At 44.1% G+C, this 27,940-nt stretch overlaps 2 protein-coding genes across 2 annotated transcripts in view; both read right to left on the reverse strand.

Moving 5' to 3' along the window:
- Nucleotides 1–474: 474 nt before the first annotated feature.
- Psmg1 (proteasome assembly chaperone 1) lies at nt 475–11,700 on the reverse strand. The gene is made up of 7 exons (XM_021185109.2): nt 11,492–11,700; nt 10,231–10,337; nt 8,686–8,837; nt 8,017–8,079; nt 4,337–4,535; nt 2,648–2,784; nt 475–653 (listed from the first exon to the last, which is right to left on the reverse strand). Exons 1-7 carry the CDS (start codon nt 11,626–11,628, stop codon nt 579–581), a joined length of 870 nt encoding a protein of 289 aa, XP_021040768.1. The 5' UTR covers nt 11,629–11,700; the 3' UTR covers nt 475–578.
- A 1,569-nt stretch (nt 11,701–13,269) lies between these two features.
- Nucleotides 13,270–27,940, reverse strand: part of Brwd1 (bromodomain and WD repeat domain containing 1) — a 90,491-nt gene continuing 75,820 nt past the window's right edge. Inside the window, exons 39-42 of the mRNA XM_021185517.2 lie at nt 25,610–25,783; nt 24,499–25,350; nt 23,055–23,981; nt 13,270–14,710 (exon numbers count right to left, since the gene is read on the reverse strand). Coding sequence (XP_021041176.1) covers nt 14,331–14,710; nt 23,055–23,981; nt 24,499–25,350; nt 25,610–25,783 — 2,333 coding nt within the window. The 3' untranslated portion in view covers nt 13,270–14,330. The remainder of the gene's footprint in view (nt 14,711–23,054; nt 23,982–24,498; nt 25,351–25,609; nt 25,784–27,940) is intronic.

The raw sequence follows: 27,940 nt of genomic DNA on the forward strand, positions 1-27,940 counted from the left end.
AGGACCTTAAGTTAGCACCAATTTCTTACCCACAGGACAACCAAAATCTATAGAACCTCACAGATGTCTGGAAACTTTCCTATATAGGATCCAACTTTCACATATGCTGAATTTTTTGGACCTAACCATACTTTCCAATGTTCACACAACCTGTTGATGTCTAGAGCTTTTCAAAAATCTGTATCACCTCTGGAAGAAAGTAAAGAAGGGAAGGAAGGAGGGAAGGAGACAAGGCTCAGCAGCCAAAGCACCGGCTGCTCTGCAGAGGACCAGGGTTCAGCCCCTGGCACCTGCATATTGGCTCACAGCCACCAGTAAATCCAGCCCCAGGGTATCCTTCCAGCCTCTGTGGACACTGCACACATACACATAAAATAAGAATAATGTTGTTTTAAAAAATTTTTTTAAAGAAAATGAGTGACTTGTTAATTTTTCAGTTATAGACATGTCATCATTAAGAAAATAAAGTTACAATTAATTTAAAAAATTTTTATTACTCTCAAAACATCCCAAGCCAGAATAAAATACAAAACAGCAGTGACTGCCCCCTGGAACAGGCAGGTCCTGGCCACCTGGGGTCATGTGTAAATGTTGCTCTGAATCTCATTTGTGGTCATCAACTTCTTCAGAATTCCTGTGCTTTCAGGAATGTTCTGGAAAGAGAAAAACAGTTATAACCGAATACACTCCAGCCCCCACATCACATACACTCGTACACTCGTGCGAGCTGTCTTTTGCCTTGCTCAATGGAAAGGGAACAATAAAGTGGTTTGGTCCCACTGGCCTGGCCAGCTTGACATAGCTCAGTCAGCTGAGAAGGAAGTTTCAATCGCAGGCTTGCTCAGATCACACTAACCTGTGGGCATGTCTGAGGGGATTGTCCTGATTGAAAACTGATGTGGGAGGCAGCCCACTGTGGGCAGCACCACACCCTGGGCCGCACAGGACAGCTGAACATAAGCCTGTGAGTGGGGCAACCACCAGAAACCTCCATGGTTCCTGCTTCTGTTTCTGACCTGGTTTCTTTTCCCTCAACGATGGACAGTGACCCGGAAGTGTAAGCCAAGTAAATCCTTTCTTCCCAAAGATGCTCTTGGTCAGAATATTTAATCACAGCAACAGAAATCGAACTAGAACATATTCAACACATGCCCCTGCCCAAACCCTCCAAAAAGTGTCTAATGCTCCAAAGTGGCAGCCCTTCAACACCTCATCTCTCTCACACACCCCACAACCCTCACATGTGGCTCATGTCCTCCTCACACTCTGCATACTCCCTCTCTGTTCACTTCTCCCCACTAACATCACCATCTTCTGATGTCAGCCTCACCGAACCTCTCTCAGGCACCTTTTCTGGGGGTGACTTCTTGTTCCCTCTAAGCAAGCCACTTTATATGCTTCCAGTGTGTGCTTGCCATCACAAGCCAGCACCTCCTCCTGACTGTGGAGCTACCCAGGTGAGGATCACATAGCAGGGTCCCAAGATAACTCCTATTCACAGCCATAAACCACGCACTAACTCAGGCCTACTGCATTTAGTCTGTAAGACAATGGCACTTAGGCCAGGGAGATGGCTCAGTTGAAGTGTCCCAAGAACATGAGGACCTAAGTTGAGAGTCCCCTGAGCCCGAGTGGTATACTGACAAGCACGTACAACCCCAGTGCTAAGAGACAAGAGGCAGCAGGACTCCTGGGATGGGCAGGCCTGTCAGCCTTGCCAAATCCACAGGAGAACAAGGTAAAGATTGATAGAGGACACCCAGTGATGACCAGACCTCATGTGCACACACCCACACCCACCAATAACCTACACACCACACACCTACACCCTGATGACCTACACCACACACACACACACACACACACACACACACACACACACTCACATACACACTCTGCACAAACTAATTATTTGTTAAAAAAGAAAACAGTGCCCAACAGGGCAAGGTGGTACACACCTCTAATCCCAATCCTGAGAGAGGCCAGCATGGGCAGCATGTGAACTGCTAACTCCAACAAGAGACAAGACGCCCAGGTGGTCATCTCACCTGCCACCAGGTGCCATTTTAGAGCAAAAACTAGCAATGCTCTAACCTAAAAGCTTACCTCAGGTTGATATAACAAACAAGCCCTGATATTTACTGAGAACATCATCCCAGCTGAAACAGGCAGCCCTTGCCTGCCCTGAGGGACACAGCCCTCAGCTAAATGGGAAAATGCTGTTGGCCAGCCACACAAGCCCACTGGAAGAGAAGCTAAATTTGAAATAACTCAGGGATGAAGAGATGGCTCGCTTCACAGTTAGCAGAGGACCTGGGTTCATTTCCCAGCGCCATCTGAGTGCTGTTAACAACACTGTTAACTTCCGCTCCAGAAGCCCCAACAGGCACTTGCATGCCTGACACACACACAAATAAAACTAGGGCACATGGGATGTCACGGCGGTACATTAGTGCACACATAGGCCCAAAGCCTCCAGCACATTACAGAGGACCAGCTGGAGCACGGGTGGGGACACAGCAGGTTCTGAGTGGCTCACTGCAAAGCTCCAGCTGTGCTGCTTAGGGTTTAAGTTGTCCTGTGGCATTTCCCATCATTCAGTTCACTGTAACAGCTCAGTTATTAATGGAGAGAGCCACAACCTTACCTTCACCAAGCATGTCAAGCTCCTGGAAGACAGTATAGGTTTAAAAGCTTCAACCGTGACAAGGTCCAACTTCATCACATCAGTGTAGCACAGATACAGAACCGCAGGGATTTTCCATACTTGACAGTAGCTCAGAACTACACAAACACAAAGGAAAAACTGCTTGTTTTGTTTGGTTGGTTTGGTTTTTCAAGACAGGGTTTCAGTGTAGTCCTGGCTGTCCTGGAACTCACTCTGTAGACTAGGCTGGCCTTGACCTCACAGAGATCTGCCTGCTTCTGCCTCCTGAGTACTGGGGTTAAAGGTATGTGTCAGTACTGCCCAGCTCTATGACAAGATTTTTAAGTCAAATACTTTTAAATAATAAAAGCTGTTTTGAGAAAGTCCACTTTCTGCCTCCTTTTTTTGTTTGTTTGTTTTTTTGTTTTTTTGAGACAGGGTTTCTCTGTGTAGCCCTGGCTGTCCTGGAACTCACTTTGTAGACCAGGCTGGCCTGGAACTCAGAAATCCACCTGCCTCTGCCTCCCAAGTGCTGGGATTAAAGGCATGCGCCACCACTGCCCAGCTCACTTTCTGCCTCTTTTAATCAAGGTACCTACTGCCATGTCGACCCAATTATGGGTATCTTCTTTCAAAACCAACTCCCTTCCTAATAATACTTTGTAAATATTTGTTTTTCATTTTCTGAACATCCTATCATAACTGTAAGAACTGAAGTATTAGAATATTACCCTCTGTAAGGAGGCACAAAGAGTAATATATAACATATACTGTGAACTAGTTTTCTCATACCAATAACTGTAACACAAAAGACAAAGCATTATGATTAAAAATGCATTTAACAGAAACACTCCACTGAAAACAACAGAAGTCGGTTCTGACATAATGTGTGTGAGCAGTGCTGTGATGGTCAGCAGTGTGACTGGGGAGACAAGCCTCTGGACATGCCTGAGGGGTCCTCCAGATGGGGTTAACTGAGGTGGGCAGACCACCTTTAAAGAGGGAGCCACAATTCCAAAGACCGAGGGACAGACTAAATAAAAAGAGGGAGCAGAGCCTGAGCATTCACCTCTCTCTACTTCCTTTCTTCAGCTGTAAGCCAGAACAACCCTCTCTGTCACAAGCCACCTCTGCCAGATTTGTACATATGAAGCACAGTAGAAACAACAACCAAGAGGCTGGAGAGATGGCTCCCCGCTTAAGAGCACTGACTGCTCTCCCAGAGGTTCATAGTTCCATTCCCAGCAACCACAAGTGGCTCACAACCAAGTCTGAAGACAGCAACAGTGTACTCACATATATAAAATAAATAAATCTTTAAAAGAAGAAAAAGAAAGATTAACAACCAAGCTTCAACATCTAAAACTTTCTACTCAGATAATTTAAATTGCCGACTTTCACATACCAACAATCTACATCTAGCACAGAGTTCCACGCTGACACTGAAGAACCAGAAACAAAAAAGAAGTACAGCTGCAGAGAACCTAAGATGCTGTCATGACTGTAATCCAGGGTATCCTGAAATTAATCTGATTATCCCATCTGTGCAAGTACAGACCCAAAGGATCAACAGCAATCAACTGCTATCCAAGATCACTGACAAAGTACTTCGAAAAGTGTCTACTTGTAAAGCAACATCCCTCAATAAAGCCAGTGACAGGGTGTGAAGGTTGTGACCATCAATCCCACCTGCTGCAGACAGGTCATGCACAATGTTCGGCTGTTCCAGCAGTGGGCAGCAGACAGCATCGTTGAATGTCTGAGTTTTTAGGGCTCTCAGGAAAGGAGAAGAAAGGCTGCAGGTAGACTCGGTGGTCTTGTAGTCTGTGATGTGCCGGCAGGTGAGAACTGTTACCTGCATGCTCTTTCTGGGTTGGAAGCCGAAAACCTAAGAGAACATGGATTTTATGTTAAACTGGATTTTTCCTCATCATAAACACTGCTCTAGTAACTCACCCGCCCTGCCAGCAGACAGCAACACTTCATGTTGCAGGTGAGAGAGGACTGCACGGAGTGCAGGCTTCGCTGCCCGTGATCATGACTCTGACGTCTAGCTTCGTTGCCACTGTGACCATGCTCTGAGGTCTAGCTAAGCCATCTTTACCTCATTTTCCTACCTCTGACCTGAGGGTTGCAGTGCCCGAGATCCATGTGATGTACAACAGTGCAGCAGTTGTGACTGCCACCCTGAGTAAAGTCACAAGAGCACATTCAAGTTCCCTTCCCTCACCTGCCACTGAGCAGCACTTCTTAGGGAATTCAATTGATGTTACTATAACTGTAGCCAAGTTTCAATCACACTGAATCTCAGTTCTACTGCAGTGTGTGGATCTGACAGGTCACCAGGGAGCCCTCTGTCTTTTAAATTCATGGCAAAACAAACAAACGGTGAAATCAACAATTTTTTTAAAAGGAAGAAATTGTTGTTTTTCAAGACAGGGTTTCTCTTAACAGCTGTGGCTTTGTAGACCAGGATGGATTCAAACTGCCTCTACTTAAGATGAAAGGCACATGCCCAGCTTCCTTTTTTATAAGATTTATTTATGTATATATGAGTGTTTCATCTATATGTACACTTGCACAGCAAGAGAGGGCATCAGATCCCATGAAATATAGTTATAGATAGTTGTGAGCCACCATGTAGATGCTGGAAATTGAACTCAGGGCCTTTGGAAGAGCAGCACAGTGCTCTTAACTGCTGAGCCATCCCTCAGCACCCCCCCCCAAAGAATTTTAAGACACTGTATTTGCTCAGATTATTTTCTGTTTTGATTTTTTTCCTCTGTTTTCATCTGTATGTTTGCTGAGACAGTGTCTCGTGAGTAGTTCATGCTGGCCCCAAGCTCATGGTTCTCCTAAGCTGGCTTCTCAAATGCTGAGCTTACAAGAGCTGTGGTTTAAATGAGCCCTGTACTCTGTAGCCTTCAGCTGGCAGTGCTGCTGGGGCAGGTTACAGAATGCTCAAGAGGTGCAGCCTTGTTGGGGGAAGTGTGTTACCAGGAGTAGGCTTACATGGTTGATAACGTGTTCCCACATCCTGTTCACTCTCTATTTCCTATGTGTGAATAAAACTGTGGTCAGCCAGCCCCCTGCTCCTGACACCGTGCCTTCCCTGCCTGTTGTCCCATGTTCTCCACCAGGACAGACTTTGTCCCCCTACAAGTATAAACCGAAACAAACCACTTTCTCCTCTACTTTGCTTTTTGTTGATGCTTTCACAACAAAAGGTAACTAGCCCAAGTGTGTGCCACCATGTCTGACTTACCTGAAATATTTAATGATGTAATAAATGGCTAGAGCCAATAATAATAGGAAAACTAAAGTTTTGTTTCAGGTACCATAAATGATTGACGTGACGAATTTCACCGCAGCACAGCTTGGAAGTAAATACTAAAGCAGTGCTGCTTATTGGGGCCATTCATTTAAGAAAGAAAACTCACAACATGACTTCCTCCCTTTCTGTCTACTTCTGTCTGAACCCACAGGACTTGACAGTTGTCACCCTGTGTGTCACCAACACTGCAGGGGTCCCAAACAATATGAAGCATATGAAGTATACGCCTCATAACAACACTGTTGATTTAAATGTCCTGCTTTAGCCAGGCAGTGGTAGTTCCAGGCCAGCCAGGGCTACACAGAGAAACCCTGTCTCGGAAAAACAAAAAACAAACAAACAAACAAAAAACGATAAAAAACAAAAACAAAAAAGCCCTCACTTGATAGCAGACGCCTATCATCTCAGCACTGAGGAGGTCAAAACAGAGAAAGTTTTAAGTTCAAGACCAGCCTGGGCTATTTAGCAAGAATCTAAAAATAAAAGCCCAAATAAAATAAAATTAAATAGGAACATAAAAAGAAACCCTCCACTTTAAAACTGTATAATCTGAGCACTGGAGAGACCGCTGTGAGGTTCAGAGTGCTTGCTGCTCCGAGGACGCAGATGGCAGCTCACAGCTGTCAGGGACGACAATTCTAAAAGATCTGATACCCTCTTCTGACTTCTAAGGGCATTAGACATATACATGGTACACAGATATACATACAAACAAAACACACACACACACATATATATAATATTATATATATACACATACATACACACACACATATATGTGTATATGTATATATATATATATATATATATAAATTTTTTTTATTTAAAAATGCCTAATTTGATAGCTCTTCAAGTCTTGAATGTGTTTATTTTTTTCTACAGTGCAAGGGTAATAATATTTTTATATAACCACCATCCTGCATAATTTAAAAGTAAAACTAAACATTTTGATCTTTTCACCCCAGAAAATACATTCCTGTACCCTGAGTATACACATACAAATTAAAGAACAGGATACAGATCACATAAATGAGCACACTGATAATTTAATGAATGTTTTTAAGAAGGTCAACTGCTTTAAAATAGGTGCACATGAAAATTTTATTTCCAATGAGTTTCATTTTAGTTGTACGTTCAAGTGGACAGAGATGTTTTTATAAAGTCCTCCTCATTAGCAGGCGGAGTAAGTGGTAAATGTTGAAGACTCTGGGCATGCCAATCATCATCTGATTGCTGCACACTGTCCACACATATACAATTGTGCTTCTACTGAAAATAAGTCTATGCCAGCCATGCAGTAATGCATGCACTATGGATAAAGTATGGATACAGTGAGTAGTATTCCCAACCCAAAATCCAAAACCTTTGCCTGCCTAATGACACAAGCCACGTGGAAAACTTCATACCATGAAACTTCACTTCAAACTGAAATGTTATAAAATTTGTTTAAGCTATATATAAAACATGAACTCGTGTTTAAACTTGAGTCTTATCCCTGAGATGTGTCATCCTGTATAAACAAATATTCCAAAACTAAAAGAAAAAAAAGAAAGAAATATAAAACATTTCTAGTCTCAAACCTCCTGGAGAAGGGACAACTGCCCAAACTCTAGATTTCTCGTAAGTCCTTGAATTCAGTTTTCCAAAATGGCTCGTAACCACACCTAATGCTAAGAAATAGAGGAGTGGTACTAGGAGTGTGGTAGTGGCTACTCCTTCAAGGCCCCTGATGCTCTTTATGTAGCTCTGGCTATCCTGGAACTTGCTCTGTAGACCAGGCTGGCCTTGAATTCCCAGAGATCCACCTGCCTCTGCCTCCCGAGTCCTGGAATTAAAGGTGTGCACCACCATCACTTGGCTAAAAACTTTCCTATAAACAAACAAACAAACAAACAAACAAAAACCAAAACACTCCATAACTCCCACAATATTATCTTAAAGAAACAAATTCTTATCTAGTATCTGGCTACAAAGATCTACGTGACAAGACCCCAGCCCCCGAGATGTCTAGTGGATCGGGGCTTCCTCCTCTTACCTTCTCCAACCACTGGAACTGCTGATCCTCAGCAATGTAGCAGCTACACTGACAGAGAAAAACCTGAAAGGGAATTTCAAGAGTTCTCACGTAAAGTGCACACACGCCTGGCCCCGTCATCATATGAGCACCTCCTAAGTACCAGTGATGGACATGGCTCTATGGAGACGGAGTCCCCCAGAGGCCCATGTGTTCACTCAAAAGGGCCAAGAGCCTCTGGTCATTAGCTGTGTCCGTGAAAGGGTATGGCGCCCATCTCTCCCTTTTGCTCCTTTGCTCCTGGCCTTGGGTTGGGCTGTGCTGTCCCTGCGCAGTTCTGCCAAGAAGCACTACTAGCTCTCCCCACCCCAGCAGGCCTGTGAGCAAACGGTCTGCCCAGGTCACGCACTGGAACTTCAAACCGTGCAAGCCAAAAATCAACCTTTTCTCTTGGTAAGCTGATTGCTTTTTAGGCACTTGTTACAGCAATAGAGGCCGGAACACAGCCGTCTGCTCCTCTGTTGATTCTAACATTTAAGAGTGAGGCCTAAAATTCACTGAGACATTAGAAATGAGTATCAGGACAGAGAATATCCTGGGTGACAGAGGCCTGGCATGAAAATCTGCTTACTATCGAGGGCTCGTGCCTATATGACCATGTTTCAAGAAAGTAAGTCAAGTCTCACATACCGAGGGATCTGATTTCAGTTGATAAAACACACAGAAAACATCTGTAGGGGACAGACGGACAGTGTCTGTAGTTCTGCACCATTCATTCCAGAGCTTAGCACAACCGACTTCTTCCCAGACTCCTGAGTTCATAACAAACGCTGACAGGAATGCTGTAGAGAGAAATGTTCCCATGAACTGTGTCTGCTGTGTGAACTACCCACTCAAACCGAAGCTCAGCTACCCCAGAAGAGTTCATACTGACGCAGTCATGAGACTGTCCAGAGTTCACACTGACTACTGCTCTTGTGCCCCAGCTTGGTTCCTAGCGCCCTCCCCCTGGTGACTCGCAACTCTAGGAGAGCTGGTGCCCTCCTCTAGCTTATACTCCAGAGCAAACCCAAACAAAAATATGCACATATCTGAGTTCGAGGCCAGCCTGGCCTACAAAAGTGAGTTCCAGGACAGCCAGGGCTATACAGAGAAACCCTGTCTCGAAAAATCAAACAAACAAAAAAAAAGCACGTATTTAAATTTTGTTGTTGATGTTTTGTTTTTTAAGACAAGGTTTCTCTGGGTAGCCTTGGCTGTCCTAGAACTCAACCTGTAGACTAGGCTGGCCTTGAACTCATGAAGTCCACCTGTCCTTCCTCCCATGTGCTGGGATTGAAGGAGTGCACCACCACACCTGGCATAAATTTCTTTTTAAAACATTAAAGACCTTCTAATTGGACCACTTTGGAGCCAACAAAATTTGAGGCTGAGGAGTGAAAGTCTACACTCTCCACACAGAACTACACACAGGGAGTGGACAGACTTGTCCACAGACTCTGCACCAGTCTCACAATGTAAGATTCTTCTAAAAACAATTAGGCAAGCAGACCTTTATATAATGGGCGAGTCTACTGCCTACTTACACAGTCTCTAAGTACTACGGCTCACTTACAGGGCAAGAGCTCCTAACTATAGAGTTCTCAAATGATCTCCTCAGAGACTGCAAACCCAGTGAAATTATAAAGATCTCCATGTGTACTGACACACAACACTGATCCAAGTAAACTCACATTACTCTACTTTGAACCTACCAGGTCAATAAATGCATTCAAAGACCTTAGAACTGAAGTGTTCCAGATGTAAGCAATTACTGCTAGACCTGTGGACACCATAACAAACTGGAAAACAGGGCCTTGAACTGTGATTCTGAAGCTAAGCATATTCCCTTTAAATCTCATTACAAAGATGGAAAGAACAGGCAATCTATCCTACTTGAAGTAAAACTACTGTGGCTTTTGAAGACAGGCTTCACAGAGCCCATCTTGGCCTTGGAACTTCTTCATGCTCTCTTCTGCCACCTCCCACCTGCTGAGTGCTCGGATTGCACTGCGACCAGTTCTCACGGTCCTGGGATTCAAACCCAAGGTCTTGTGATTGATCGGCAAACACTCTACCACCTGAGCCACACGCCCAGGACCTGTTGTGAACTTTTTAAAACACGTAAGATACGTGCAGAAGGACCTTCGAGTCCATTCTTCCAACGGGACATATACTCCTGACACTGGCACTTACCTGTTGCGTTGCTTCCTACTGCAATTATAAACTTGGAGCAAGGGTGTGTCTCTAGGAGTGCAGCCTCCAGAGATGTTTCTGTCTGTCTTCGGAGAAGCCTCACCTCCCTAACAGCAAGAGACAAAAGTGAACAAATATCACTGTGACTACCATCTCACTGTAAGAGATCACGGTGATGGGCAGAATGACAGTCAGATTAAGAGATTAAGTGATAGGTGCTATATAGAGCCGGGTGTATAAATAGATGGAAGACAGATGAGATCGATGGTAGATAGACATGTTACTTAGAGATATTAGTATGGAGAGTAGACAGGTGCTATATTTATATATACATGGATAAATGGGTAGGTGATAGAAGACAGAGATGAGTGGATAGTTGGATGGATAGATGGTGTTAGATAAAATAATCAGTGTCCTTGGTGCCTTTGCAAATGGATAAAACACTTTCTTTTTATGATTAAAACTACTAACAAACTTCATACTAACCTGACACACACAAGGCCAGCACCCACAAGCCAGACACAATGTAAAAAGACACTAAAAGCATCTCCAACACTCCAGCCCGAAAAATGCTGAATGCGACCAAGACTTCAAACAAACGTTCAAGCATTTAGCTGTGGCAAAAGCTAAGACTGACTATCAGACAAATCCGGGCTCTCGGGAAGAGTGTGAGAAGTGAAAGGGAGCTGTCGTAAATGAAACGAACTGCCAAAAGTGTCTGTCCTTAACACAATCACCAGGAAGTATATTTTAAAAATCTAGGTGAATTTCGACAGTGGACTGGTATGATACTGAAAACGTGTTATTAGCAAAACCTGGGGTAGGGAAGGTGCTAAGTTGCCAACACAAACAAGACCCAAGAACCGAGAACCCGCCTAAAAGCTCAGAATTGAGGTACTGGGGAAATAGGAGAATCAAGAAAGTTTAATTATGTGCATATTTTATGTGTGGGTTTGCTCTAGAATACAAACAAAATAAATGAGACAGCATGCTTAGGAAGACGTGTGGGGAGTCCTAATCGGAAACTCGTAGGGGTGGTGGGAGAGGAAATGAATGTGGTAAAACCTTGACCAAGGAAGGGGCTGGCGTGACCTCACTTCTGTGTCTGAAAGTAGTTTTGAAAGAATACGGCCGACACGCGGCGTGACCTAAAGTGCACGGTGGAGGGCGAGCATCACTGGGCTGCCGGCGTCCAAGCGTGAACGCGGGGCACCCTGCAGGCCGACACCGCCTGACGCTCGCAGCCTTCCGGGAGCCTGACCTCTTCCGCGCCAGCTGCCGCCGGACCTCCCGGTCCTCTGGTGTGTCCCGCCTGCTCTGCTCCTCCTCCTCTTCTTCCTCCTCAGTACCAGCTCGGCACGGCGCCTTCACCACCTCGCCAAAGAACGTGGCCGCCATGGTCCCTCAGCTATGCGGGGCCAGACGGCGCACGCGCGCCGGCCCGCAGTCACGCCCCCTTCAAGCCACGCCCCCACCCCGCCTCCGAGCGAGGCTACGCCTTCCGCAGGGGGTGGGAGCCTAAGAGCTTCCGGTCCGCCGCGAGAACTGTCCCGCGGCCCGCTTCCGTCACCCTGTTGACCCGAGCACGCAGCGCCCGCTCCACACCCCGCGGCCCTCCTGCAAGGACCCACCCGTGGAGGAAACCCAGAGCTGCGGGTGAAGCACAGACAGCTCCAGAGTTGATGACTGCAAGCGGATCCAGAGAACATGAGTGAGGCTGCAAGGCTAGGCTTTTTAAAACCTGGCAATATGTAACTCATAGACCGTGTTTTCTACTTTAATGACAGGAAGAATGTGTGTTTCTGGTTTGTGTGCTGGAAGACAAAGAGCTCCACCGGATGCTGCTCCCACGAGAAAAAGGGTAACTGGCACCTCAGTGGGAAATAAAAACACATTCTAGATTTGCTTGTGAGGAAATGGGGACTGCATTGCCCAGGGTAAAATGTTTGGGGATCAGAGGGTCCTTTAAAAATCAAAACTCTTGTAAAGTTGTTTAAAATCTCTCACAATGTAGAAAAACGATGCTTCAAGTCTACTGGGAGGAAAAAGCATATCAATTTTAACATACATACTCACTGGCTAATAAAAAGCAGATGAATGCCGGGCAGTGGTGGTGCACACCTTTTATCCCAGCACTCGGGAAGCAGAGGCAGACGGATTTCTGAGTTCAAGGCCATCATGGTCTACAGAGGGAGGAGCTCCAGGACAGCCTTTGGCTACACAGAGAAACCCTGTCTCGAAAAACCAAAGAAAAATAAAAAGCAGATGAATACCAACTAGAACACTTTGTGTGTAGCTATAGCACACACACAAGATTCTCAGTGTGGTGTCTTTAAGACTCAGACTCCAGGGTTAGAAGTAATGAGCTGAGAGCAGATGTCCCTGGCTGTCTCTTTGCAGGTTTCTTAAGCGGATACTTTGCTGATAAAGATACTCGATTCATTTCTCACTCACACATGAAAAAAGCACTAACAGAAACCTGACTCGTGATGGTAAACCGTAGGGAAGTGGTGGCTCGTCGGCACACATTGCAGGAGGGATTTTACGACAGTGTTATTCCATTCAGTCACAATAAAGAGACCAAACACTTTAAAGGGTAAATAAAAATATGTTCCAATTAAAGGCCAGAAAGGGATTCCATTATAAAAGGCTGGACAGGATCAGACAGCAAGATGTAACTTCAGACCTTCGATTCACACTGCCAAAATTCACATGTCTTCATTAGACTGATATATTTTCATTTCATGGCATTTCTTGAGGATATAATTGCTCAATAAGTAATTCTATGACATTTGGGATTGGACATTTAAATTTTTCATTAAAGCTCAAAATAAATAAATAAATAAATCAAACTCATGCACCAAAGAGGAGGAAGGGAACTCTTCCTGTGCTTGTAGCAAGATGCTGAAGATTTCAGAGTGAGTTACAAAAAGACACACACTATGTTAGAATATTCTGAGTTGTGTTTTTGTTTGTTTTGAGCAGGCATGCAACCACAAACAAGTTTCTCAAGTAATCTGGACACTTTGGCCATACATATAACTGGAAAATGTGCATTACTGTTAATGAAAAATACACACCCCTAGGTTCCATTGTTTTTGATTCACACATGCAAGTTATGCCTAATCGTCACAGCTATTTTTAATTGGAAAAACAAACTGTTGAAGACAAGTTTCTCCAGTAACATGATAAAAAGACTTGACAGTACATTCACAGGTCACATCTGGTGACCTTAATGTCAACAAATAGCCATGAACAACAAACTAAAGTCCACATCCTCTGTAAGCAAAACATTTGTAAGCACAATGACCAGAGGCCAGACTCCCCGACACTTGGCTTGTTAGTGAGCCTGAAATGAACCTGCAGTGTCACATTCTAACTTCTAAGGAGCAGCAGAGAAACGTAAGAAATAGGATCCAACTGCATCACCTTAAGCGATGAGTGCATCTTGTTCTAATTTCTGACCACAAGTCTGGCCTTTACATCTTTGCTGCTACATAGAAGAAATAAAGTGTAATAGTCACATTGAGAACTTTCTTAGAAAGATACATTCCCTGAATTACTCATACCAGGTGGCTATCATTCAGTATGAATTCCAATGTTATAAATAAGACATTAATGACAGTCTTTCCCACACTCCTCTTCAGAAGTCAGAAACACCCCGGGATTTACTCCCCCAGTTTCCAGGGATGTGCGCTACATGAATCAGACCCAGTTAAAATTCAGCAGTGATATGGGCTTACTGCTCCCTCCTTTGGAAATGGCCCAGTTTTCAGTCTGTGAGGGCAAACCGTTGAAATTAGCATTGTTTCCCCATATATCCCACATGCTTATTGTTTCTCTAGAGGACCAAGCTGCATCAAGCCTTTGCTTTACATTAAGTGGGTCCTTCTGCTTTCTCACCTGACAACACAATCCACATCTCCTACCTCCTTGGAACACCCTATGCTGTGCTGTGTAGAGCTAACTGGAAGCCATCATCCCACTCTGACCCAGAGTAATGGCTTTCACAAAATTGTTCAAAAGGTGCTGGGATGGCTTATGGTTGGGAGTGGACTTCAGGGCAGGCATTGGAGCTGCTGACACTTCCGGTAACCTTTCTACCTCGGAGTAGGTTGGGCTTTTTCTTTCCGGGATCTGAACCGCCTAAGATATAGCTCCTTTTCGTTCTCTGAATGTATGGGTGCATCCTCCTCTTTATAAACACTCAGTAACTTTTTCTTAGCCGCAGCAGAGGCTTGTCGATAGGGCAGTTTTCTGCTGATCGTCCTAATGCCGACATTCTCTGGTCCTGAGACCACTTCTTTTAGATTACACATCATCTTTATTTTATTTGCAGCAACGGTAGCACATCTGCGGGGGACTTTCTCAGGCACCGTTTTTGCTTTCAGGGTGTCACTATGCATCTGTACTGCATCCTTCTCATTAAGCATACATGGTCTCATTTTTGTATGGGGTTCTCTGTCTTTACGAACAGATTCTGAAAAATGAGTGAAAATTCATGTAAATACAGAAATCTTGTCACAAGACTGTAGTATATACATTCCTCAACAACAGCCCTGAGCCGGTCTTAATTATGTGAACAATTAAAAAGCTGGTTTGACAGGCTTATGGCTTCCATATGCTTCCCTATATGGACCAATCACTGTCATTTCTAAGTAATGGCTTGCAAGAATGAAGTGAAAACTTCCAGCCTCATAAAGCTACTCACCTAAAAGTACTTTAAAATGTTTGGATTTAAGAGGAGCACAGCCTGGCGGTGGTGGCGGCGGCAGCGGTGCAAATCTTTAGTTCCAGCACTGGAGAGACAGAGGTAGGCAGATCTGAGTTTGAGACCAGCCTGCTCTACAGAGTTTCAGGACAGCCAGGGCTACACAGAGAAATTATGTCTAGGAAATCAAAGAGAGGAGAGAATAGAATCATGTGTTCCCATTTCCGAACTTCATTTTTAATCGTACTTAAAACTATTTTGAAATATTTTGTAGCACTCTGAAGTAACTTCCCAGCACCCCAGTAAAGAAACACTTCCTGACAATGGACTCCAGCACCAGCATTTCCTTGATTCAAGTGGTTAAATTGCAGAGTTGGTACAAAAGGAAACTCTACTGACTCGACAAAGTTTAGCATGGCCTCAACCTTACCTTCTCTCCAACATCACTTTACTGGGCTGGGAAGCCTGAACCTCAAGCTCATGGCAGACGCAAAGTCCTTCTGCCTACCTGTGTGTGGGTGTCTTAGCAATCCACAAGCACTGGCACCTGCATTTTGAACTCAAGGAAGGGTTCCTTTAAGGAAGTACATTTTTGGTGAGCTAAATATTGTGAAGGGGGTTGTCAGAACCTGAGCTAGGCAAAAAGCCCACTGAAGAAGCAGACAGGTCCCTGTCACAGATCTCAGCAATGTTCAAGGATGGCTGGAAAGCAAGAGATGTCTGCCAGACATAAAAGCTCAACTCTTATATTTCTGCAGAAGTCTCAAAGTCAAAGACACAAGTTTCAAGTGCTGCAACACTTCTCTGATGTATCTGCTACCAGCTGGAGTTTGGGGATTTCTTAAAATCAGTCTTACAGTCATGAAGAGTCAGACGTGAATGTGATAGCCACATCAATACAGAGTCTGTGGAACACCAAAGTAACACATAGGCATCTGGAGGACTTGGCAGTCTTTGTCTTTCTTACTGAGTCCCAGAGAAAGGCAACGTTTTGGTAAGCTATCATCAAGCAAGCTTGGCCTGGCTGCTTGCACATGTCACCTGACTATAAATAAATGTAGTTTTGCACCAGGTGTGGTGGCGGCACATAACCTTTAATCTCAGCACTCCCATTTGGAAGGAGGAAGGCAGATCTCTCAGTTCTAGGCCAGCCTGGTCTATAGTTAGATCTAGGGCAGACAGAAATGCACAGAGAAACCAGCTCAGAAAACAAAACGTAGCAATGGCTGCTCTTCCAGAGCCCTGAGACTGTTCCCAGCCACCTGAAAGGTCAATCTGACATCTACAAGGTCTTCCAAACAGGAGACTATTCCCTCAAAGGGTTAGGGTTATGTAACTTCCAATGTTTTTACTAGGCTTATCTGACATAACTCATTGGGCTCTGTAGAAACAAAGTGCCTTGGTGTTTTTACCTTCAGAGGACTTTCTTAAAAGTAGAAACTTATAAGCTGGGGTCTCCATGAATACCAAATGCAAAAATGAACATTAAATCTATTTTGGGCAAATGCTAGGATAAAATAAGTACACTTTCAAAATATAGCAAAAGGGAAGCGGGTACCCCTCAAAGAATTCTACTAGTATCAGCCAAATAACTACATCCATGAAACGTATACTAAGGAAACTAAGTCAGCTGGTTCATGCCCAGTATTAAATAAAACCCCATCACAACTAAAATATCTCTTCCCAAGAAAATGTTGAATTAGTAGTGGTTGCTTCAGATGTGATGGAAGAACCTGTGCTGACAGTTTATCAACCTAGTAAAGACAAACTCTTATAAGACATTTTGCTTCCAATCAAGAAAGGGGAAAAGCTAAACTGCAGAAATGAAAAACGTTTTTTAAAGTACCCTGTAAAGTAGATTTAAATTTCAATTAGCTTATGCCCTAAGTAGGGGAAAGTCCAGAATACAATTTACAGGAACCCCAGGTGATAAAAGTCTCAAGTTCAAAGACAAACAAATGGGAATTCCGCAGAAACCACTATGAGGGAGGCCTGAGGCTGCATGGGGACTCAGCACTAACCACACTGCTAAGAGCACTGCTGCGAACTCTGAGACAAACAGAGCTGGCAAGATGGCTGGCTTTGTGGGTAGAGGCGTGCTGCAGAAACCTGGAGCAACCTGGGCAACCGATGCAAATGTGGGATGGAGAACCTGCTCCAACAAAGTCATCCCCTGGCCTCCACTACATGGCACAGGCGCACACATGGTAGACACACAACAAAAACTTGTTAAGCTGCCTCTCCATCGGTGTGTTAGCACTTTCAAGTTCGCAGTTATTGCAGTTCTGTATCCGTGTTCTAGAACGGCCTGTGGTAAGGACAAACACCGATATGGCCAGGACTGTTTTCCTTAAAATGTGACTTCCCACTCTCCAAGGACTATTCATATTCCAAGTGTACTCAGATGTTTCCCTAAGTCTAAAGACATTAGTGTGGAAGCATTTGAAAATGTTAATCTGGTCAGCATTTCTTAAGTATTTAAAACAGTGAATCAATGGGTACCCTACAGTTGTAAATGCCTGCTTCTCCAGCAAGTCTTTATCAAGCTGCTACAACTACAGAGTTCTCTCACCCGCTCTTCAATAACAATGAAACTGAGCCACCAAACTCCCAACTCTTGGAAGTGTTTTTTCACCCTTCCAAAGCAGGAGCTTCCAGGAGCATCGAGTGAGCTGCCATTTCTCTATATAATGGTGTATGGTGTCCTGTGATTGGGTTCCCACTTCCTGTCTGTAGGAAGGATGCAACCGCATGGGGTTTCTTCTGCACCAGGACAAAAGCTGGTCTGTGACCAATGTGAACTCATTCACCAGCTCAGTGGCTGTCCACTGAGTGACCAGCACAACCTGGCTTCTCATTGCCACTACATCTAAGGTAGCTCACGGTACAGATGTGCCTCGTTCTTTGAAAATAGGTAACGGGTGACATCGTTGCGAGTTGGTGGCAGTTGTTTTCCCAGCAATGTCTCAGCATTACGAACTGTGAGCAGGATCAAGATCAGAAATAAAGGGCTTTCACTCTCCTGAAAAGCAGGCTGTTTTAAGCACAGGCTTCCCAGTCAGTTCAACTCCCAGGCAATGCTGCTGGCCACAGCTGTCTGTAGGAGAACCACTGATATGGGTGAGCTTTGAGGGAGGCATCGTATTTAAAGACATTTTAGCTTGCTAGAAGCATGGCAGCCACTTTGTCCTCCCATGAGCCAGGAAGGCCCCGAGGTGCATCCCATGTCCTGTGGTTTGTTTTAAATATGTGGGAGAAAACTTTAAAAATCTGCCCACTAGGACTTGGATCATCTAATAGGCCCCTATACTGAGTACTGCATAGCACAAATGAACAACAGCTCAAAATCCAAGGATCAATTTATACTTAGAAACTAAAGAGACGGCTTAATGGTTAAGAGCACTGACTGCTCTGCTCTTCCAGTGGTCCGGAGTTCAATTCCCAGCAACCACATGGTGGCTCACAATCATCTGTAATGAGATCCAATGTCTTCCTTCTTCTGGTGTGTCTGAAGACAGCCAAGTGCACTCACATACATAAATCTTTTAAAAAATAAAAAGGTCCTTTCAAGCTTTGAAACACTGATGTAAATGGACGAATGTCTAAGCTCCCTGTGTGACTGAAGGATGGAGGTAGGCTGCCACAGTCCACGCAGTCCATAACTAACCCTGAAGGCTGCCACAGACCATGTAGTCTGTGCCTGATGCTGTTAAAATTAGGAAGTTAAGATTGACACTTGGCCAATTCAAAGGCTTTAATAAACTGCTTGTGGTAGCTCGCCCTTTAATCCAGAACTGAGGAGGCAAAGGCAAATGGATTTCTGTGAGTTCCAGGCCAGCCAAGGCTACATATATACTCTTCAAGACAACACTGTCTCAAAAATGGCTCAGCAATCAAGAACACTGGTTGCTCTTCTAGAGGATCTAAATTCAGTTCCCAGTACCCACGACCATCTGTAATAACCCAAGTCCCAGGGGATCTGACACCTACCACTCTTCTGGTCTCTGTGGGCAGTACACACACACAGTGCAGAGACATACATGCAGGGAACACACACATATACATAAAATAAAATGAAAATTTAAAATACGAATAAAGGTCAAATGCCTTAATGAAAACAACAAAAAAAACCTGGTCTTTAACATATACTCAGGAAGTGTAGCAAGCCCACCTCTAATATACCTATGGAGTCTTGCCACACTCATTCACACATGTCAATGAGAGGCAGCGAGTCTGTAGGAGCCAGGCTTTGAGGCTCTGACCAACAAAGTCATGAAGTGAAGCCTTGATCAAGAAGACACCAGGAGGTAATTTTCCAATCAATGTGATATTATACACAAGCTTTGCAGGTTATACAAGAGACTGTTTTGGGGTTTTTTTTGTTTTTTGTTTTGAAATCTTTTTAATGTTGAGAATTCCCAGGTGTCCTTCGGAACACTTGTAAGAATTTAAAAATGTTAAGATGTAAGAACACATAACACAACCAACCCCAGCATCATACTCTTTACTCTCAGTCCTCCCTTAGTGACAGTATGAGCTGCATGTGGGACTCACAACTAACCCAGTTAAGTAAGAGTGCACACTGCCTCATGTTCCCCTTGCTCTAGCAGAGCTGGTTTGGTCAGTACGTTACAGAACACTGGGTGGGCAGACACAGATGTAAACCTATGGTGCTGAACAGGGTCCACAGCCAAAGCTGAGGGTCTAGGCTTCAGTAGTCACTAACAGGAGGAAGGCTCTCCAAGCTCCTTTGCATTCCAGCATACTCTCTACACCATGAGAAAACAGCATGGACTTGGTAATAGCTGAAAGATAATCTGAAATGTGCTGGCTTAATGATCAAAGACTTGAGCTGGTTACTTCGACCATTGAGGACAAAGCACAGCCTATCTCGAGCCTGTGAGTTTGTTTCTGGCAGAATCAGGACACTGGAGGGGGAGGGAAATAAAACATCCCGTGCATCTTTAATGTGCTGCGTTCTGCTCCGTTACAAACCTCAGATGTCTTTTGTCAGTTGACACAATTACATTCAACTCGGCAGTGACCAGAATAAAATCCAGGTCAATTTTTATATCACACAGTACAGTGATTTAAGAAAAAGAGCACCACAGAAACTGAGGCTGTGGTGTGAACCCATCCTTACCCCAAAAGCCACAAATGAGGACAAAGGCATAGTGACACGTGACTGTGGGCAGTGCAGCTCTCTGGCAGTACTGTATGAACTTGTCTGTGATGTGACCCTCTAGTGGTGTTGAATGAACCTATTTATAGACCCGATGCATTGTTTTTCTAGGTCTTGAAGTGCTTTTCAAAAACATGTCTTACTCAAAACCAACTTCTCTAGGAGACCTATATCACAATTTCCAAGATCACACTAACTTCAGACATTATTTGATCAGAGGTTTTCCACCAAAAACAAAACAAAACAAAACAATGACCACCCTAGGAATTACCTAAAAATGGGATATATTTTCTTTTTATTCATAAATTACTACACATTGTGAGTACACCTTTTAAAATAAGATATAAGTGGGAAATCCTTTTAAATCTTTTTTATCTTAATATGCTTGGTAATAGTAATCTTTCAAAGGAAGTTAAAAAAAAAAAAAATCAAACCTGTACTACTTCAAACTTCTTTTAAAACCTATGAATGAATAAAATCACAGACTTTGGACCTAGAAAACTAGAGTGGGAAACGGCTCCTTTTACAAGTACACCCTAACTACTTCAAGTGCAGTAGAAGCTACAGCACTTACTTCTGGACCAGATCACATTCACCTTATGACTCTCAAAAAGACAAGGCTGACCCTAAACATTAAAGTACATCTGTGCATTAAATCCCTGCGCACTGCAAACGCCGAGTGCTCAATGTAAACACTGTACCTACTGTCAATCACCCTTAGTGGTACTTACGAGTGTGTCACATAGTCAGAGTTAATGTTAGAAATAGCACCATAACCAAAAAGGAAAAAAGGAAAGCAAGATACCTCTTCCTCACAAGCCCACATCTTGACTTCACGAGCTGAGAGCCACTGTCAACCACACAACAAGGTCACAATAAGGTCCACGTCTGCTCTTAGACGGACCCTAACCTGATGAAACCAAACCGTGCTCCTACACAACTGGACCAAAGGTTTAGGAAGGAGTGTTTGACTAGACAATCGATAACCAGTTAACACTTAGTCCCAAAAGGAGAACAGCTCTGTGTACAAAACCCAAACTTTGTAAAAGAGTGCACGTCAACTATACTTGTGGATTTTGGGTGCCTTTTTGCAGATAATGATAAACATGGAGTTACAATCCTGAGGAACATAACGGGAATCGAATGCTTTTTCAGTCAATAGTCAAAGACAGCTGACCCAGTGTGTGCCCCTCACATCCGTCTAGTAGGAGCTCTATGGAAAGCAGCTTGGCAGAGAATTCTCTATCCAAGAGAAACAGAGGCACCTACCAACCACAGCTGGAAATGCCCAAAACCATCTTCTCTCTTACATGAGAAGAGAAAGAGTACTGCCTACCCCGTCAAATCAAGTCCACGAATGAGCCATGAAAACAAAGCGAGAGGACACTGGAGAGCAGCACGTGCTGCCACCTCAGGAAAACGGGAGACAAAAGTGGCTTGCGTATGAACCCAGTACAACTAAGTCAAAAAGCACTCAAAAGTGTGCACACTACAACATCCTTTTCACTCCTGGGAAGCTTTCCAAGGAGAAACTTACTGGGAAGAGCGACACCAGTAGACCACAAATAATCAGTCCATTAAAGACAAGACCCTGGCTAACAAACAGTGTCTTTCTGTGGGACAGGGGATGATGGGATGCTTCCCTTCAGACAGATCTAAGAATCACTGTTTACTCCACTGGGGGTCACTACAACAAAGACTCACGCAGTTGTCCCAAAGAAAGGATGCTTAGGGTGCACAGGTAGGATTGCACTCTCAACTCTACAGTGTGACAAAGTGCTATCTACACAGAACTGAAATACCATTAGCCCTACGCACTCTTATTAAAGAACTTTCCCTAAATCTAAGGCACGCAAACTTCTCTACTTCAGAGTAAGATTATGGAAGGGCAAAAATGTGGTGAATCCTAATAGAAAGTAGATCTTGGACAAAAAGCAAAAATTTTGTCAGTAAACAATCTAAAAGAAAATACTATAACTATGTTCTCAAATTAGACCTTTAAAATATGCACTCCAAACATGTAAAATAATTTACAAGCACTTTATAAATTCAAGTTTATAAACATGAAAGTCATCAGGTCTGTCTTAAAGAAAAAAAGACAAGAATGGAGGGGGGTGGGGGGGAGTAGAAGCCACGTCAATAAAAATGACCAGATATATAAGGTATAATGTGTTCTACTCAAGTCTCCAGGGAAAAGATTTAAAAAAAAAAAAAAAAAAGTGGTAGGTGCCTTGCCTACTAACCATGGTTACCCTTGCCATGATTATGTCAGCATACACATAATATTTATCAAGATTCTGTAAACATAGGCCACGTGGATTTTTTCCTACTGAATGGCAGGGGCTTAGAAACTACCACCTCTGGATAAATTCAGAAAATAACTGTGTGACACTGCTACCACAAAAGTAATGCTCACTGGTTTGGATAACCCAGTTGTCTAGTGTTGAACATGTCTCCCAACTCTTGCTGTATGTAGTCAATACTGTCAAAGTACATCTGCCCCCAAAATGAAGCATATTTTGGCACCTGTGCTGAATGCTGCTTCAAAACCAGCAAGTGCAAATAAAAGTAACAGTCATGATTTAGTCACATTCACAACTTTTCATAGAAAAATATAAATATATTCCCTGAATTGTAAGCCAGCTTTCACAGTACATTCCAGTCAGTCTACTGAGCACACTGGATCTCAAGGGCGTAAGGTGCGGTCAGTGAGCTCTAGTGCGCTCTCTATGCTTCTATCATCTTCCCCATCGTGGTATCTCACCGTTCTCCTACCCTGATTTCTCGTTTGGATTTTTGAGAGCCGGACAACTCCTTTAGCTTTCGCATAGTCCAAATCCTCCCAGTCATTGTCATCCACATTTAACCTAGGACCTTTACTCTGCCTTGGATGTCTTGCAGTTTTAGGTGAGTTGGATGAGGAGGGTTTACCTTTGCTAAGCACTCTTGCTTTCCCTTTCCTTTTCTTCTTCCTTTGGGTTTCTGTGTTATCGGTACAGTCAACATCAGAGTCAGTTACTGACCCCAAGTCTGATGCCTTAGGACTGCTGTCAGGTCCACATCCTGAACTCCCCATTTGTCCGGGCACGTCCTCATCATCTACCTCAGGATGCATTCTCCTCCTCTTCACCCCGACCTCTGTTGAGGCCTGTAAACTGGGAGTAACTTGTGCTGTCCTACTGAGTGGGGCCTTCCCGTATGTCCTGAGCCTTCTGCCATTCCACCTTCTTAATCCATAGTTCAGTTCTTCTTCGAAGTTACTCTCTACAGTAGCTTTCTGGGTCAAAACCGACACAGAAGGCAAGCTAATCTCAGTTTCCAGGGTTGGGCTTTTGGAGTTTTCCTGAGAAGGCCCAGCAGAGGAGCTTTGGGTTTTAGGAGGTGGCCTTACGCAGACAGCGCCCATTTGCCTGTTCTGTATGCTTTTTCTTTGTTCAAAACTGGAGCCCCCTCCAGAAATCAAGTCTGCACTTGCAGCCTGACTGGGATTCTCTGCACTATCTTGGTGTTCAGGCTCAGGGAGCTTGCTCCTGCAGGCAGTCTGTGCCTCTGGCACTTCACAACGTGCGTGTTTCTCCTCACTACTCAGTGCAGTCTTTGCTGGGGAACAAGCATATCGAGCGGGCTTTTTCCTTCTCCTTTTGCTTCGAGTGCACACGCTCTCTAGGCTGACGCCTTCTGCATCGCTTGTGAGCTTCATTTTGTCAGTAGCCACACTAGCACTCTCAGTAATCCTCGAGGGGCTGCTTTTGTCTTTGGGTGACTTCGGGGTTACCTGTAGGTTACTTTCCTTGTCACTGGAACAGAACCTTTTCCGGGAAACCTGCCTTCTTTGCCCATCCTCTCGTGACACAGATTCTGAAAATTAAGAGTGTTCTGTTAATATTTGATATAAGAATGTCTAAAGTAATAATTAAATGTTTAACATTTAAAGACAATTTAAATGCAGACTCCTTACCAACACAGTGAGGCTATATTAGACGGCAGGAAATAAGCTGGTCCTTAGCAGTGATTTCCCCCACTAATGACTCTCTCCTAATCCTCAACAAAGACAATGTGAACAGGCAGGCTCAAGAAAATTGTTCCAGTCACTACCATGGTGTGCCCAAGTGCTCATCTCTAATAAAGTGCCCACTGCCAATATTCAAAGTAGAACCTTTCATGAATAGTCAAGGCCAAGGCTGACTGTTCAGTGACACTAACAGTGAATGATAAGGCACTAAGCCTGAGAACAGAGAAGACAAACAAAAGGCCAGTGCTCAACCAGAAAGAACAGCTGGCCAAATGAAATCTACAGGAGGGAACAGTAGAAGGGAACCGTGGAAGAGGAGGAAGGGATAAATTAGTGTCCAAGGGAGAGCCTGAATGAAATTACCGTTTTCATTGCTGTGTGATTTCTCTCTCACTGTACCGCCATCAGAATCCACATCGGTCTCAGATCCATGATGTGAGAGACACTGGGGGGCAAGAATGACTTCCCTCAAGGCTTCAGAAGCTGGGCTTCCTTCCACTTCCGGACCTCTCCTTTCTGCACACTTTTCCTCACAGTCTTCTGAGTCGCTCAAGATCTTGGCTTTCTTACACAAATGCGAATTCTTGCATAGCACGCTGCTTTCTGGCTCAGAGTCAGCTTCCTCAGAGATGCTATCTGCCCTAAGTTTCTGCCCAGATGTTGAAGGGTCCACAGTGCTGCTGGGCCCATGATCAGATCCATGGCATCTTGAATCTTCCTCAGAAGACTCTATTGGACGAGATTTGGTTTTGCATGTTGCTGCAGTGTGGGATGTGCAGCCGTTAGCATTCCAGGTCTTCCGGGTTGCTCGCAAGTCACTGTCTGACTCCGAGTCACTGATGCTGTTGTGGACAGTATGGGGACCGGATATCAACAGTGATTGGTTCTGGTGGTCTTTCAGTTCTTCTGTCTCTGACTTGAGGCTCTGATCATCAGAGTTGTGTAGCAACTTTTTCCTGGCCACAGCTGATGCGTTTCGATGTGGCAGCTTCCGTCCAGAGCAGGGGCTCTCTGAGCTCGAATCCTCCGCATCACTCATCAGCTTTATCTTGCTGGCAGCAACAGCAGCACACTTCCGCAGAACTTTCCGGCTGCTTCCACATTTTTTATTTTTCAGATTTTCATCTGTTTCCACTGAATTGTTATCAGAATCACTTAAGTAGACTCTCTTCCGAGTGGCTTTTCTACCACATCCATTTTCTAAAGAAACAGAACCTGGAAGTAAAGTAATACGATTAAGGAAGTCCTGTCTTAGTCCAGTCATGTTAAGCTACACATGCAGGCCAAGCTGGCCTCTTTCCTACTGTCTGTCCTGCCTCGGCTTCCTAAGGTGACAACAAACCTACAAAGTCTTCAAATAGGGTAAGTGTTCTGTAAGGATCACCACGTGCTGGGCTTAAGAGACACTATCACATCTAGATGAACCCCATTATGCCACTCAATAACGATTAGTGACCGCCCGCTCTCAACTGACCAGCTTTCCTCCGAGCAGCTCTTGTTCTGGTCACCCTGAGGTTGCTGCCTCTTAACACACCACTGCGCAAGGAACATTCTCGAGCTCCAGGACTTGCTTTGCTCTCCTCTGAACTGTTTGAAGCTGAAGAAGATGAAGAGGTAGCTAAGAAATCTTCCATTTCACTTCCTAAAAAATAAAATAAAAAGATATATGGACTCCTATCTGTGCCCACATAAGCAAACATTGTCTTATAACACAAATATCTGAAAACAATGTATAACTTGTTGTTGGAGAGATGGATCAGAAAGAGAGCACCTGCTGCTCTTGCTCCTGAAGACCCAGGTTCAGTTCCCCATAACTGCCTATAACTCCAGTTCCAGGGGATCTGATGACCTCTCCTGACCTCTGTGGGCACCAGGTATCTGCGTTAGTACACATGAATACAGAGAAAATAAAAACACAAAGATTTATTTTCTCTAAATAGATTTATTTATTTACCATGTACACAACGTTCTGTCGACATGTATGACTAAGGGCCAGAAGAGGGCACCAGATTTCATTATAGACGGGGTTTGAACTCAGGACCCCTAGAAGAACAGCAAGTGCTCTTGGCCTCTGAGCCATCTCTCCAGCCTCACTAAAACTTCAGAATATTAAAACCAGATTTTCAAAATGCTTTAAATGCTTACAAATTATGCTGTGAAGGTGACTTTAAATAAAAACCTTTGTATTTAAAAAGTACACAACCAGTATTCCATACATTAAGTCATGCTTGTATATTCAGACACTGGTCACCACATTCTAAGCTGTTCTGAGACTCACAAAATATCATTTATGAATAAACCTCCATTTCAAACGCAATTAGCCCCACTAATTATTGTGCTTTCTGTGACATCAAGAAAGGCTTCCATGCTAGAAGGTACAATCATTTTGGGTCCTTCAATCTCAACAGGCAGTTTTTCAGATCTACTCAATTTCCTGACAATTCAGCTGTGGTACATTGATCACACTGGGGGAGCAGTTGGGGGTAGGGTGGCAGACAGTGAGAGAAAGNACACTTTAATCAACAAGTAATTGTTTTCATTGCCATACTGGGTGGAATGAGCAGACAGTGTACAGAGGTGGTTTCCTATCNACTTGACACACATTTGGGAAAGGGACCTTCAATTTAGAAGTTTCCCTCCTACTAGACGGCCCTGTGAACAAGACTATGGGGAATTTTCTTAGGCTGACATAGTCAGCAGGTGCCAGGCAGGAAGCAGCACTCCTCCACTGGTCCCTAACTTGACCCCTTCAGAGCTGGAGGATGATGACCTGAGTACTCCATACCAAACCTTTTCCTCCTACATGCGGTTCTAGGCCGTGGTGTCTTCATGAATAACCCCTAACTGAAGCACACGCCTGAGGCAGAGGGGCAGAGGGGCAGGAGGATACGGAAGCTCAAGAGAGGCCACTGGTGAAGGTGTGTGGCCCAGCTATAGTTTAAGGGACCAGCAGTAGCTATGAGCGGCTCTCATCCGAGCCTGGGAAGACAGGGTCTGCGTAATGCAAAGGCTTCTCTGCTACTCACAGAATCATGAGTGGGCCCAGACTTAAAGCACTAAACCTTTTACACAGGGAATTCTGGATTTGCTTTGGGCTGAACATGAAGGGACATAAGAAGAAGCCACTGTTAAGAGAGCTCAGATATTTTAGAGAGACTGGATATTTTAAGAGACTTAATTTTCAAAGTACTTGAATAATTAAAGACTATTGAAATTTCCTTAAAGTTGGGCTGTTTTACACTGTGAAATTGATATTCATATGCCATCTTAGGGACAAATGAGAAAAAACCAAAAAGGTTCCAGTTGAACAATAGTCTAACTGTGTAACAAGCAAACAAGAAGTGAAGTGTGCTAGTTAGACACAAGCTAGAGTTCCTAGAGGAGAAAGCCTTAACTGAGAGCATGCTCCCACCAGACACGCCATATTATGACAGCAAAATAAATCCTAGGATAGAGAAGGTCTCCCAGTCTCCTATTCCTACAAATATGGGGACTCTAGTCTATAACTGCATCTGTAAAATCCTGTGAAGTGCACCAGCCTGACTTTTCCACTGGCCATTTTGGTCCCATCTATGATCTGTTTGTCAATAGCATTAACAGTGCTACATGAAATATTTGACACTGCACACATGAAAAGCCACAGGTCATGATACTACATAACTTACTCTCAACGAAAAACACAGTGCGATGCAGATGGAAATAGTACCCTCACTGCACAAAGCTATTCAGGACTATTCAGGACTCCATTTGTTCATAGTTATCAAAACAGCAACAGCCCAAAGAGGTGACAATGTACTTCTGGGTG

Source organism: Mus caroli, chromosome 16 (genome assembly GCF_900094665.2).
Source record: "Mus caroli chromosome 16, CAROLI_EIJ_v1.1, whole genome shotgun sequence".
Classification (NCBI taxonomy): domain Eukaryota; kingdom Metazoa; phylum Chordata; class Mammalia; order Rodentia; family Muridae; genus Mus; species Mus caroli.